Source organism: Trachemys scripta, chromosome 1, assembly GCF_013100865.1.
Source record: "Trachemys scripta elegans isolate TJP31775 chromosome 1, CAS_Tse_1.0, whole genome shotgun sequence".
Lineage (NCBI taxonomy): Eukaryota > Metazoa > Chordata > Testudines > Emydidae > Trachemys > Trachemys scripta.
Genome location: NC_048298.1, coordinates 7,166,977 through 7,181,487, shown reverse-complemented (window position 1 = coordinate 7,181,487; position 14,511 = coordinate 7,166,977). Strand labels below are relative to the sequence as shown.

At 41.4% G+C, this 14,511-nt stretch overlaps 1 protein-coding gene across 2 annotated transcripts in view; it reads left to right on the top strand.

The window, feature by feature from the left end:
• EXOC4 (exocyst complex component 4) overlaps positions 1 to 14,511 on the top strand; it is a 610,394-nt gene that overhangs the window by 76,430 nt on the left and 519,453 nt on the right. For both annotated transcript variants that reach the window (XM_034764261.1, XM_034764251.1), the window contains 2 exons: positions 149 to 392; positions 11,807 to 11,984. In XM_034764261.1, coding sequence (XP_034620152.1) covers positions 149 to 392; positions 11,807 to 11,984 — 422 coding nt within the window. The remainder of the gene's footprint in view (positions 1 to 148; positions 393 to 11,806; positions 11,985 to 14,511) is intronic.

Sequence of the window (14,511 nt, the reverse complement as noted above, 5' to 3'; positions counted from 1 at the left end):
AAGAAATTGAGTTGTTTTGTGTTCCAGCGTTTATTCCTGCAGTGGTCCATGACAGGCAGAGTTCTGTTGCGACAAGCCAATTGGAACATTGTATTTGCTTGGTGTTGATCTTACTTTGCGTGGTTTAAACGATTGTTTGTGGTTTCAGTGCGAGAAGTGAGTGTGCTGGAGATTAAAGAAGATATGGAGCTGGATCCGGAGGAGAACAGTACTGTCTTCATGGGGATCCTCATCAAAGGGCTGGCCAAACTGAAAAAAATCCCTGAGACCGTGAAGGCTATCAAGGATCGTCTGGAACAGGAGCTTAAGCAGATTGTCAAGAGGTCCACAACGCAGGTGGCAGACAGTGGCTACCAGAAAGGAGAGAGCCTTTCCCAGGAAAACCAGCCTAGGTAGGCACATTTCAAATACTGAGGTAGGGAGTACTGGCATTTGCTGCAAAAGTAAGCTGTGGGCTGAGGCCATCACCCCCAGGAGCACCAGCAGCCCTTTGGCTACAGCAGTAATCTCAAAATTTTAAACATGTGCCCCAGTGACTTGGGAAACTGATTGCAGGATCAGGTAATAATTTAAAAAATATGTTAATGTACCCGGAAGTCTGGGCACATGGTTTTATAAATATTGATATGAATGAATGATCAGCAGGAGCTGATAAGCTCCTAAGATACATGGATTTTGTTTCCATGCAGACCTCCAAAGAATATAGACAATGATGGAGGAATCTGTGACGTTGTGCAGTCTATATGGTTTTATAAAAACATAAGTGAATATAATGTAACTGGGATAGTTTTAGAAAAAAATATGGTAATAAGTGAATATAACGTAACTGGGATATGCTTCATGCAAAAGGTCTCTTGTAAGGTATCATTACAAAGCTCATAATCTACTGAGTGTGCCTATTTCATAGAATTGGAAGGGGCCTTGAAAGGTCATTGTGTCCAGCCCCCTGCCTTCACTAGCAGGATCAAATATTGATTTTTGCCCCAGATCCCTAGGTGGCCCCCTCAAGGATTGAACTCACATCCCTGGGTTTAGCAGGCCAATGCTCAAACCACTGAGCTATCCCTCATCCCATATAGCTCATATGGCTCATAGCTGGGATAGCTCAGTGGATTGAGCATTGGCCTGCTAAACCCAGGGATGTGAGTTCAATCCTTGAGGGGGCCACCTAGGGATCTGGGGCAAAAATCAATATTTGATCCTGCTAGTGAAGGCAGGGGGCTGGACACAATAACCTTTCAAGGCCCCTTCCAATTCTATGAAATAGGTATATCTCTATATATACTGAGTGTGATCATCCTATTTGTAGAAATGTACCACTCTTGTATCTAAATCTAGAAATATAAAACATAACTCTGAGGGCCTATTGTAATTATGTAAAGTGTGGGCCATTAAGGATGGTTTGGAATCTTGATGACTCCCATTGTCTGCAGATGGCTGTATTTACCTGTGAGTCTTCCTGTATATGTGTGTGCTGGCAAGTGAGTAATGAAGTCTTGCAGTGACATGTGATCATGTCACCTGAACTGGAATCCATCTTTAACCTGGTGCTTTTCCAGTGAGGGGGGGTGGAAACCCAGAGGGACAAAGGGTTCCCGCCTTATGCAAAAGATCTATAAAGGGGTGGAGAGAACAAGGGGAGAGAGGAGCCATCATGAAGAATCCCCTAGCTATCACCTGAACTGGAACAAGAGCTGTATCAGGGGAAGGAATTGTGCCCAGGCCTGGAAGGTGTCCAGTCTGAGAAAAAACTTACCGAAGCATCTCTGAGGGTGAGATTATCTGTATTCAGTTTAATTAGGCATAGATTTGCGCATTTTATTTTATTTTGCTTGGTGACTTACTTTGTTCTGTCTGTTACTACTTGGAACCACTTAAATCCTACTGTCTGTATTTAATAAAAAAATCACTTTTTATTTAGGAATTTACTCAGAGTATGTATTAATACCTGCGGGAGCAAACAACTGTGCATATCTCTCTATCAGTGTTATAGAGGGCGAACAATTTATGAGTTTACTCTGCATAAGATTTATACAGGGTAAAACGGATTTATTTGGGTTTAGACCCCATTGGGAGTTGGGCATCTGAGTGCTAAAGACAAGCAAACTTCTGTGAGCTGTTTTCAGGTAAACTTGCAGCTTTGGGACAAGTGATTCAGACCCTGGGTCTGTGTTGCAGCAGACTGGAGTGTCTGGCTCAGCAAGACAGGGTGCTGGAGTCCTGAGCAGGCAGGGAAAACAGAAGCAGGGGTAGTCTTTGCACATCGGGTGGCAGCTCCCAAGGGGGTTTCTGTGATCCAACCAGTCACAGAATCACCCTCCGATAAGGGCAGAGGGAGAATTGTTAATAAACAGAATGGTATGCAAAGTTTTCCATAAGGAATCTCCTGCTTATAAAAGGTGAATTTAAAATCTTTAGAAAAACAAATGAAATAAAATGTAAGGTTCCCAATTAACAGAAATCACATGTAGAGAGTTGGGAAACCCAGCCAACCTAGACAAATTAGCTACATTTTTAATTGAGTCAGTGATGACTCCTGTCTTAAAAGCCAGGTAGAGTATACCTCTCAACACTGTTTAAATGTTAAGGTTTTCAATGATGGTAGGTTCTTGACCTCAGGACTTGGCAGGTGAAGTATTTTTTAGTTCTTCCTAAAGCTAGAATTGGATATGAATGCCTCTCGGTCTCTTTCATATCACTGAGCTCATTGTCTGTCTTCAGCTACTATACTTGGAGGATATCCATAAAAATGATTACTACTGGCAAATAAAATGACTAATAAAGATGACTAAAAAAGATGAAAAGCCTAAAGGATCTGAATCTATAATGAAGCTTCTTATGGGCAGCTTGCACTAACCACATTAGATGTCCACATAACTTGTATTGTCTGTTTTTCCAAGACTGGGTGCTGACTGTTGAAAGACTGGCTGGTATTCTTTCCTTTTTGAAAAGTGTCATGTCCCCTTCCGCTTGGGCTGGAGGCCAAGAAGTCTGTGTTTGGAAATTCTAGAGTAATTCCTTTAGGAACCCCTCATAAAAATGATTTAAGTCCTGTCATTCTATGAGAAAAAGTTACACTTCTGGAGCACAGCCCTAGAGTTTCCTAATTTGACACTGTCCCAGTCTGGATTATGAACGGGTGTGGTACTTCAATCTCACCATTGAATATTTTATTTTTCTGCCTATCATTAGCCTAGCCTAGTAAACTCTATAACTTCCATATGTGACTGCCTTTTACTGTTCTGAAATATTAATTCACAATGTGTTTGCAGAATGCACAATTTTAAAAAGCCATTTATATACTGCTACATACAGATAACAATTTGTTGCAGGGGAAGGGGGCAGAATGCATTTTCTCTGTAATTGACCATGATATACCTCAGTCTCACCCTACCCCTTCACTCACCTGTGGGGGAGATGAGCCATTTGAGGGCACCATTAACCACTAGAGGGCAGTAGGAGGTTTCCAGTAGTTAGCTGCTTAAGCCATTGTAGAAATGATCAAAACTGTAGACTGCAATGTAGTTGTGTATAACTACTGTGGAATCCCTACGCAGTTGGAACTGATCTTGGCTTTTCTGTATCTAGTCTGTCTTCCAACCTTTATCACTACCACTGATGTTCAGAACACTACCTGGGTTCTTTAATATGTCTAGCCGTTTGTGTATGCCCTTGAACAATTATTTTGTGGAGAAAAGGTTCTGATTTTATCTCATTCGTGAGCAGCTCATTATATTGTAAATAGTATCTACAGAAATCTCTGACTTGGCTATGAAGGACAAGATAGAGTCAGCATTGTATTAGTTTTAGTTTGAGAAGTCTGGTAACATTACTACTGACGGACAAAGATATTGGGCCAGATCCTCTGGCTGTGTAAATTGTCATCGCTCCAGTGTCTTCAACTGAGCTGTGAGGTTTTACATCGATTGAAGATCCGACTCACTGAGCCGGCATATTGACAATCTCATTACCAAACCCATGCTGCTTTTTCCTTCTTAAGAAATTTCCTTACTTGTCTTTACCAACTCTTGTTGCTGAGGCTTGAACAGCAAAACCAAAACATCAAACTCCAAATTTCCCTAAACTAAGCAAAGGACATTATCACTGGTAAAGTGCATCATTATCATTGGTCACCTCATGCAAGTGTCAGCAGCAGTCACTTCCTATGGACTCATTCTCTTTTATTGCCCAGACAATAGGAGTTGCCTCAGGGCATGTGTCAGTTTCTGTCGACATGTTTATGTATTTCTTGGTGAGTGGATGCTGAGAACATGAACTGACAAACTGCCCGAGCAGCCCTTTGTCATTGCAGATGTTTGTTCTGCTTAGGTCACTGGGTCCAAAAAGACCCTCCCCCACAACTTATGCCTTTGGAGTGAACTATTTTTGTGATGCTTTATGTTGTCTCTTTAACCCCCACTGCATTAATTTTCGGTCACCTTGTCTCAAAATGGCCTAAGAGATTTAGAAAAGGTCCAGAAAAAGGGCAATTAAAAATGATTAGAAGCTTCAGGGGACTTGACTACAAGGAGAATTGAAAAGGATGGGAACTGTTTAAATGGGAGAAGGATGTATGGTAGTTCGTTAGCTAAAACGATGACTGTCACAGAGAGTGCCAATTGGGAGGTTCCAATCAGCCCATGCCATAATGTGAGAATATGAAGGTACTTGTAATTAAGAAAAAATATAACTACCTTTTTGTTCAATGCATAATATCATTGAGTGCCAACAGGGTGAACAGTTTGAAATTCTGCAAACTAGTTTACTTAATCCCTTTTTATTACAAACACATCTCATTTGTATTTTCTTATATGTGACATCTGTCTAACCTATTTAATCCAGCCTTGCAAAATTTTGCTTGCTTGGGGCAAACAACTTTTTTCTTTTTTCGATGGATGACTACATTATTATTTGGCTTTATTGTTGCCATGGTAATGGCAGGTGAATCGATTTTGTGCCTGGGCTGATAAATTTTCACAATTATGTTTGTTTAATTATGAAGGTGCCCATCGGCTTCAAATTAAGATTGCCTTCAGTTTTCCACGCAAAGCAAGGTATAAATCCCTTTAACGTGAAAATGCCAAGCCCTTGCAAATTCTGCCTCCATGTCATATTTGGCATCCTGGTTCTCTGGTTTCCGCCCTTACCAGTTCCTCACCCTTACTGTCTTTTTGCCTCCTCACTTGTGCCTGCTATAGTGAGCCCTTATTTTATGTCCCTAATAAGGTACTGAGGCACAGCTCTCCCAAGACTTAGGAAGTCTATCTGATGGAGAAGCTGCCTATCTATCAGAAATAGAAGCTCTGTTTCCAGGATGGATAAAAGTAGATGATTTTTAAAAAAATCGGATTTTTTAATTTAAATTAAATAAAGCTCACTTTTGAAACATAAACCTATTTGAAACTATGATAACCTATGTTAAGGCCTAAAATTACTATAATCTCTTAAAATCATTTAAGTTAAATAGAAATATATTCAAGCTGTACTTATTTCTTGCCAAAGTTTTAAAGAGAGTCAGACCCCCAAAGTGGTTGGAAGTCTCTGGCCAATCACCAGGGACCAGAGTTTGTTGAAGTGCTAAACCAGCTTTTGACAGCACTAGCCACTTCTGCATATGCAGAGAGAGTATTTTCTCCAGTTTCTTCAGTTTCTCCAGTTCTTGACTAGTTCATTCAAAGTTGAGAAATTGACTGGGAGTTGAAAAAAAGCCTGCAAGCTTGTTTTCCTCTTGCTATCTCTGAATAAATAACAGGTGGGAGGGATGACACCTACTAGTTCTAAAATCTTGATGGACAGGGTGACCAGAAACAACCAGTTCAATTCACTAATTACTGTTACTACATCCTTTGTTTAATAAAGCAGTTAGTTTTAAATGTAAAACATTTTAATTTAGGTTAGATATCACTGGTCTACAATTTTTGAGAAGTCGTCTGCTTCAGAGATAAAATGTGCTATTTATTATTATTTATTTTGATGTGCTGAATTCAAATATGACAGTTAAAACAACTGATTGGCTACTGTTCCTAAGATATTTAAGTTTTTACATTTTATGTCTATGTATATTGTGTAGATAGTAGAGTTTTAATCATCAATTGTAAACCTAGGTCTTTTCATGTGTTTATGGTTGCTTTACATGATAATATTTCACCTGTCCTGTTTATGTAACACTTTAAAAATCAGCAAAAGGGTTATATAAATAAAATTTATTATGAAACAAAAGGCAAAAAACTATTATGTACATAGCTTAGTCCTATTCAGTGTCTACCCGGCGCTTCTTGGCTTGTCTCTTGTATTCATTAAATGGAGCATCTCTTGTCACTGTCCAACAATAGTCTGCAAGCATTGATGGGCTCCATTTGCCCTGATAGCGTTTCTCCATTGTTGCAATGTCCTGGTGAAATCGCTCGCCGTGGTCGTCGCTCACTGCTCCGCAGTTCGGCGGAAAAAAATCTAGATGAGAGTACAAAAAATGTATCTTTAGTGACATGTTGCACCAAGGCTTTTGTATGCCTCGAGGAGGTTTTCCACCAACAACCTGTAGTTGTCTGCCTTGTTGTTTCTGAGAAAATTTATTGCCACCAACTGGAAGGCTTTCCGTGCCGTATTTTCCTTGCCAAGCAGTGCATGGTCAAATGCATCGTCTCGAAGAAGCTCACGAATCTGAGGACCAACAAAGATACCTTCCTTTATCTTAGCTTCACTTAACCTTGGAAATTTTCCATGGAAGTACTTGAAAGCTGCTTGTTTTGTCAATGGCCTTGACAAAGTTCTTCATCAGACCCAGCTTGATGTGTAAGGGTGGTAACAAAATCTTCCTTGATTCAACAAGTGGTGGATGCTGAACACTTTTCCTCCCAGGCTCCAATGACTGTCGGAGTGGCCAATCTTTCTTGATGTAGTGGGAATCTCTTGCACGACTATCCCATTCGCAGAGAAAACAGCAGTACTTTGTGTATCCAGTCTGCAGACCAAGCAAGAGAGCAACAACCTTCAAATCGCCACAAAGCTGCCACTGATGTTGGTCATAGTTTATGCACCTCAAAAGTTGTTTCATGTTGTCATAGGTTTCCTTCATATGGACTGCATGACCAACTGGAATTGATGGCAAAACATTGCCATTATGCAGTAAAACAGCTTTAAGACTCGTCTTTGATGAATCAATGAACAGTCTCCACTCATCTGGATCGTGAATGATGTTGAGGGCTGCCATCACACCATCGATGTTGTTGCAGGCTACAAGATCACCTTCCATGAAGAAGAATGGGACAAGATCCTTTTGAGGGTCACGGAACATGGAAACCCTAACATCACCTGCCAGGAGATTCCACTGCTGTAGTCTGGAGCCCAACAGGTCTGCCTTACTCTTGGGTAGTTCCAAATCCCTGACAAGGTCATTCAGTTCACCTTGTGTTATGAGGTGTGGTTTAGAGGAGGAGGGTGGGAGAAAATGTGGGTCCTGTGACATGGATGGTTCAGGACCAGAAGTTTCATCCTCTTCCTCTTCCTCGTCTGACTCAAATGAGAATAATTCTGGTGCATCAGGAACCGGCAGTCCTTCTCCGTGGGGTACTGGGCATATAGCTGATGGAATGTTTGGATAATGCACAGTCCACTTTTTCTTCTTTGACACACCTTTCCCAACTGGAGGCACCATGCAGAAGTAACAATTGCTGGTATGATCCGTTGGCTCTGTCCAAATCATTGGCACTGCAAAAGGCATACATTTCCTTTTCCTGTTTAACCACTGGCGAAGATTTGTTGCACAAGTGTTGCAGCATATGTGTGGGGTCCACCTCTTGTCCTGATCTCCAATTTTGCAGCCAAAATAAAAGTGATAGGCTTTCTTTTCTTAATCACAAAAGCTTTCTTATACTGTGCTTTTGTGATGCAAAAGTCCCTTCACCACAAACATAGCAGAAGTTATCTGCACTGTTCACACAAGTACGAGGCATCTCTGTTCACTTTGGCTAAACAGAAATGTGTCCCTTTGCAAAATCAAACACTGACAAATAAGAGAGCACGACACTGTATGATTTCTAGAGCTGATATAGGGCAATTTGTTCAGCAGAGTGATGTAAGCTTCGTTATGATTGCATCATCCATGACTTCTAGGAATAACATGATGCAATTCATATCATGTATGTCGCAATACCAGCTTCAGATTGCATCATTCATTGTTTTGCCTAAAAAGCAAGTACTGTCCAAACCCAGCCATAGATTTATTCATAGATCCAGTCAAAGATGTATTTTAGTTATTTCTGGTTTAAATTGAGATCCCTTCCCTTTATAACTCACTTATCCTCCGCCAAGTCAAGGGTTGTATATACTGACCCAATAGCATATCTTGAAAACTAGAGCCAATCAACAATTTTAAGCATCATTTTCGTTCTCAGTGACCCAGAATTAGTAAAGTTTGACTACATTTATTTCAGAAGCATTTTGGCTGTAGAGCAGTGTAATAGGAAAAACTCTAACTGTAAGGGTACATAAGCTCTGGAATAGGTTTCCAAGGGAGGTTTTTAAAAACAGGTTGAGCACACACCTGTCAGGGATAGTCTAGGTTTACTTGGTCCTGCCACAACGTAGGGGGTTGGACTTGATGACTGTTTGAGGTCTCTTGCAACCCAACATTTTGTGTTTGATAAACTTAGTGTTTTTCTTATATTTCCAGTATAATTAAGGTTATTTTTATTAATAAAATAAAGCCATCTTAAAATGCTGGTTTTGTGCATTTTTAATTAAATCCCAATTTCCATTCAAATGTAGCTTGACACAAATTACAAGTAAAAAATTAATCATCTAATAAATGAGAAATGCATCATTCACCATTTTCTAAGATAAACTGAATGTAAAAATTAGGAATCGGAATATTAAGCTATATAATTCCTTAAGCTATATATATAGCTCTCTCTGTGTGCGTAAAACGTCTGTTAAGCAATATAATTGATTAAATAAATGTGTATAGCAAGTGTGTCTTCCTGGTTTGCAGAAAAAAGAACCAAATAGTGTAAAAGCTATATTTAGTTGCAAATCAACATGTTTTAGTGGTTAGCAACCAATAAGAATCTGATTCTATGATTTCCCCCAAAAAAGGTTCTTATTGGTTGCTATATGCATAAATAAACTATAAATAACTAACTAAAAAATAAATAAATAACTATAGTGCAAATGTAAAACAAGTTTAAAGTTGATAATTTAGATCATGGACAAAATCGATTATTAAAATCAATCCACCCTGTCCATTTCTCAGGCAACTTAGTTTCCATGTTACCCCCTCATCCTGACTATTCATGTTAGTAACTTAATAGTAAAGCTACCTTTTAGTCACAGATGTTTTTAGTAAAAGTCATGGACAGGTCACGGGCAGTAAACAAAAATTTGGTGCCCATGACCTGCATATCACTTGTACTATATACCCCTAACTAAAACTTGGCCAGGGGGCCCCCAGTGCTCTGAGGGCATGGGCTGGGGGTGCTGCGGGTGCTATGGAGGGGTTGTCTGGGACCCCCGCTGGTGCTGTGAGGGGAGGGTTGGTGAGGCTGGCAGGCTCCCTACTGGCCTCCATGTAGCTCCCCAGAAGAAGCTGACATGTCCCTGCAGCTCCTACGGGGAGGGAAGGCCAGGGGGCTCAGCTCGCTGCCTCCGATACGAGCTGCAGCTCCGCAGCTCCCATTGGTCAGGAACCGCAGTTAATGGGAGCTGTGGGGGTGGTGCCTGCAGGCAGAGGCAGCGCACAGAGCCCCCTGGCCGCTCCACCTAGAAACTGCAGGGACATGCCAGATGCTTCCGGGGCCCCCCATCCCCTGAGGTAAGTGCCGCCCTACACACCAACCCCCAGCCGTGAGCCCCTCCCACTGCCAAACTGCCCCAGCAGTGATCAGTGCGACTGTCCCAGGGGCTGCTTGATCTGTTTGGGCAGTCCCAGAGCCAGCTGCACCGGCCATTGCAGAAGCCACGGAGGTCACAGAAAGTCATGGAATCAGTGACCTCCATGACAGACACGGAGCCTTATTTAATAGCTATCGGGGTCAAATAGCAGTCAAGGAGAGGGCAAGATGTACGGCTCTGCTTATGGGAGCAGCATCTTTAACATTTTAAAGATTGGCTATAAAAGCCTAAACAGAAGAGAATAGTCTTTCCTCCATGTTACAGTTACATAGTTAAAATGTAATATTATCACTATAGACTAAAGCCTTCTTTCCACTGCCTTCTCCTCTTCCATATCCCAGGCATTGAATGTTGATGCTTTCCCCTTGTAAACACATGCAACACACAGATGTGCAAAGACCTATTGCAGCAGAACAGGGCTACTCTCCACCACAACTTACATTCCAAAGCTATTTAAGGTACTGTTGCTAACTTGAAAAACAATGGAAATTCCCATACAAACAACTTTTATTTAAAGTTAAGATTGCTCAAATACATGCAGTCAGTTAACGTAAGGCAACATAAACAACTACACATGCCTTACCACCCAAATATCATAGTTCCCAAATGCGCATACAGACTCCTGACTTCTACAACAAACACCTTGTCATGTTCAATATATACCCATCCTTCAAAAGCAGTATTTCTGTTCTACGTTGTCCCCAGGCTGTCACTTATACATATTACTAATTTGTAGGCATTTCCTAACATTAAAGGTGAATGGGAAAGCTCCTAGTACCACAAAATGGAATTGCCTTATAATACAGGATTTTTTATTTTGTTTCATCTGAGAGAGACTAGAGCTGCAAATTTCAGATCTGGATCCAGATTTGAACTTTTCTGGTATTTATAAAGGTGTTTGGGTCCGGGATGTGGTACAGATCATTGTTCAAAGAGAGGGGGCAGCAATGAAGTTCAGTTCAGGATCCGAACTTCCTAAAGTTTTTAATCAGGCACTTTGTTTCAGCCCATGTCTATTTTTAGTATAATGTACAGACAAGACCTAGACCTGTCGTACTGTGCTTCTCTACCTTCCTAGACTTGTCCTTTCATTTTTTTCAGTGTAATCAAAAAGCTTTTCCCCTTAACCATGAGCTCTATGTTTGATACTGGTAATGTGTGTTAGCTGCATACCCCATCTGAGAACTCTGGCAATTGCCCACGTGATTCTTAAATTAGAGGGATACATTTGAAGGATTACATTATATAGTGAGCCATCTGGAATAGACATTTCGTTGGTAATGTCCTGCTTTTACCCTTTGTGTCTGTGCAGTAAGGTCAAGAGAAGGTTTTTGTCCAAGATGGCTAAGTGACAAATGTGAGGGGAACACTATCTTTGGGCCTACGGGTATCTGTATAACTCGATAACAGCATCAAACTTAATTGACATTTTCTTCTAAATAATAATATCAGATGTGGTAAGTCATTGTCTTGTCACACAATAGTTACAGGCTTTTGCAACGGCCCATTAATTTCAATCATTGGGCAGTAAAGAAGCCATAGCAAAAGCTAATGTGCTGTACACTTATATGAGGTTATAGCCATAACACCTTATGTGTAATAATAAAATGTTGATGATTGACACAGCTGATAAGCCCTGATACCTCTGGTTTCTGATCTTTCATGTAGATTTTTAAATTCTTTCATACTGTTCATCCCATAATCCAAAATGGCACTAAACCATTGAATACCATATTATTTTCAGCCAGTGTGTTAGTAAATGAGACTTACCACCTTCTTCAATTTAAGAGAGAGGAAGAAAACAGATAAGCCCCTACCTCCTGCTCCCCAATCTGTTTATTGAAGGTACTTGTATGGCCTTCATTACTATGTTATCAGAATGCCTTATGGTCTTGAATGCATTTGTCCTTCCTTCTAGGTTACTTCTGGAACTGCTTGAACTTCTCTTTGACAAATTCAACGCTGTAGCAGCTGCTCACTCTGTGGTGCTGGGACATCTTCAGCAGACAGTGGTCTCTCCATCCAGCCTGTATGATGGTGATGTCAAATTGTATGACATGGTAGATGTGTGGGTGAAGATCCAGGATGTCTTACAGGTAAGAATCTCTCAAACAGTCATGCACTCAGTTTAGAACAGCAATTTTTGCTGACAGAGTGCCAGAAAATTCATTCATATAGACTAGAGGCTCAAGAAGCATACATGCTGGAACTTGTCTTTATTGTTGGGTAAATGTCTGTGTTGTTATAATGGACTGCTGGGTCCCAAAGCACATAAACCCCGGCAATCAACGTATTTTTTGGCTTCATCTTTATGGTACGTGAAGAGGTGATACAAGTTACCTGCCAAGTTACCAAACGATGTTATCAGAAGCTTTCAAACAGTAACATTTAACTCAGTGTTGTTACCTTGTCACATTTTCCTGTTACATAGAGTGTCACAACTGAAACCACCTGTCTCCTTATGTCAGCATGCCTTCATTGCAGTCAGCCAAGACACTCAGGCTGGAGCTGCTGCCTGCATATTTTCTCTGAAGACTCCTCAACTTTTGTTCTAAATTGTGGTGTACTCTGCTGTAAAGGATTATAGAAAGTTCCATGTTTTCTTTTCTTTGTTGTTCGGTTTAACTGCACAATGGCGTGTGATAACTGTCTCTACGTATATAGGTATGGATCATAGAATCATAGACTATCAGAGTTGGAAGGGACCTCAGGAGGTCATCTAGTCCAACCCCCTGCTAAAGCAGGACCAATCCCCAACTAAATCAGATAACTACATACGCCACGTGTGACTTATTAAGAAGTTTTGAATGGCTTACCACCCCTTTGCCAATTAATCTTTTCCCTGGGCCTCTTTCTAGCCCCCTTAGGCAGCTTCACACAGGTGCTTTATAAAGAATCAGTTTGACACACAAATGTTTTTTTCTCTCCCAGATTTTAACCCTCCTTCCCTTTATCATACCTGCCCAAACCTCAGGATAGATAATATTCAGCCCCAGGCTAGTGACCGTCACAAATTTTAAAAACCTTGTGCAATTGGAGCTGACTGGAAGATGTCCGTGGCAATGGTTAAGCTTGTGGGTGGCAATAGAGTGCCTAGTTCATGCTCTAGCCATGCTATCATTCTCCAAGGCCAAAAAACCTTTAAGAGCTTTGGCAGTTCTGCCAGTCTCACTCTAGGGAGCAGAGGCCCAGGAGTGAGAATCTTGCACAACGTTATCGTCAGTGAAGTAGAATTACAAGGCAAGTAATTTTCCCTTATCAGCAAGAGTTGGTGATGGTTGCATCCCTCATAAGTGGTGAACTAAAATTGAGAAAACCTTTATACTGGACGACACATACGCAACCCCCACCTTTCCCCAACTGAGTATCTCCTATATGACTGAAGAATCAAGTGAGAGAGTTTTAAACTTTGTTATTGGGATTATTTTTTGTAATCTACCACCTGTGATGCTTAGTTGCTATAAGTCTGACTGGTCAGAGGGAGCCATAAAACCCTCCAGAAATGACCTAAAATAGCTTTTCTGCACATAAAAATGACAGCAATTCAAACTCCATAATCTTGTGTCCATCTGGGGCTGGAAATGAGTGCTGGTTCGCCATGGGAAGCTGGGACTCTTCTCTATTTCTGTTTGTATTTAGCTCCTGTTTATTGCATTGCAGGGTCACAAGCATAGACAGCTGGTGAAAACATTATTTTTGGTGGCCAGGTGCATGGAATGGGGGGAGGCCCCCACTCCAGTGCGTGTGTGTGGGAGGAGCCTCTTTTCTGAGGGATGTCTCAGACCCCACTCTTGAATGTGTGTGTGTGTGGGGGGGGGAGAGGGTCACTGTCTTTATTCCAGCCTCCTGTGGAGGGAAGGCCCCTAAGGTGGGGGTTAGAGAGCGAGCCCTCCCCACACTCAGCAGCAGTTCCTGCCCCGCAGGGCTGGGCCTGGATCCCCGCCCTGGCCCACTGGGTTTGCTGCTGGCAGCTGAAGGGCTTGACTCTGCACTTGTTAAGAAGGCAAGACTCGCGTTGCCTTCAAAGGGACTCTTCTGCTACTAGAGTAGGATGAGAGATGATGGTTTAAAACCCCTTTTAAGATAAATATCATTTAGTTCTTATTTTAAGCATCTGGCGTATCAGTTCTCATTTGTAAAGTTTTGAACAACACAGTGAGGTCTGGAAAACTCTTTTTCATCCCTGCTAAAAAACTGAAAAGTTTCTTACCTTTGGGCATGTCATACACGAGGCCATTCTTAATAACTTCTTGAAGCTCAGGTCAAATATTAGTCGGAGCTGCTTGGCAGTAGTGTCCTTGTCATTTATTTTAGTTGTCACTGTTTTTAATTTAATGCCAAACGAAACCAAGTAAAATGTGGCATATGAAAAGAGTAGGAGATAAGACTGTTTGTTTAGTGATGGTGGGGAAGCTGGGGGTGGGAAGGATAAATAACTCTCTGTGATCTAGCCTCCCCCTGGCCTTGTAGTAGTTTGTGTGCAAAGCCTGAAGACAGTAGGTCAGAGCAGAGCCTGAAGACAGCTGGTCAGAGATAGGGAGCCTAGCCCCCTGAGTGACTACAAGTTGCAGGCAGGGTTGACTGGGTTGTGCACATGGGGTGGCCTGGAGTGGAGCAGAACTG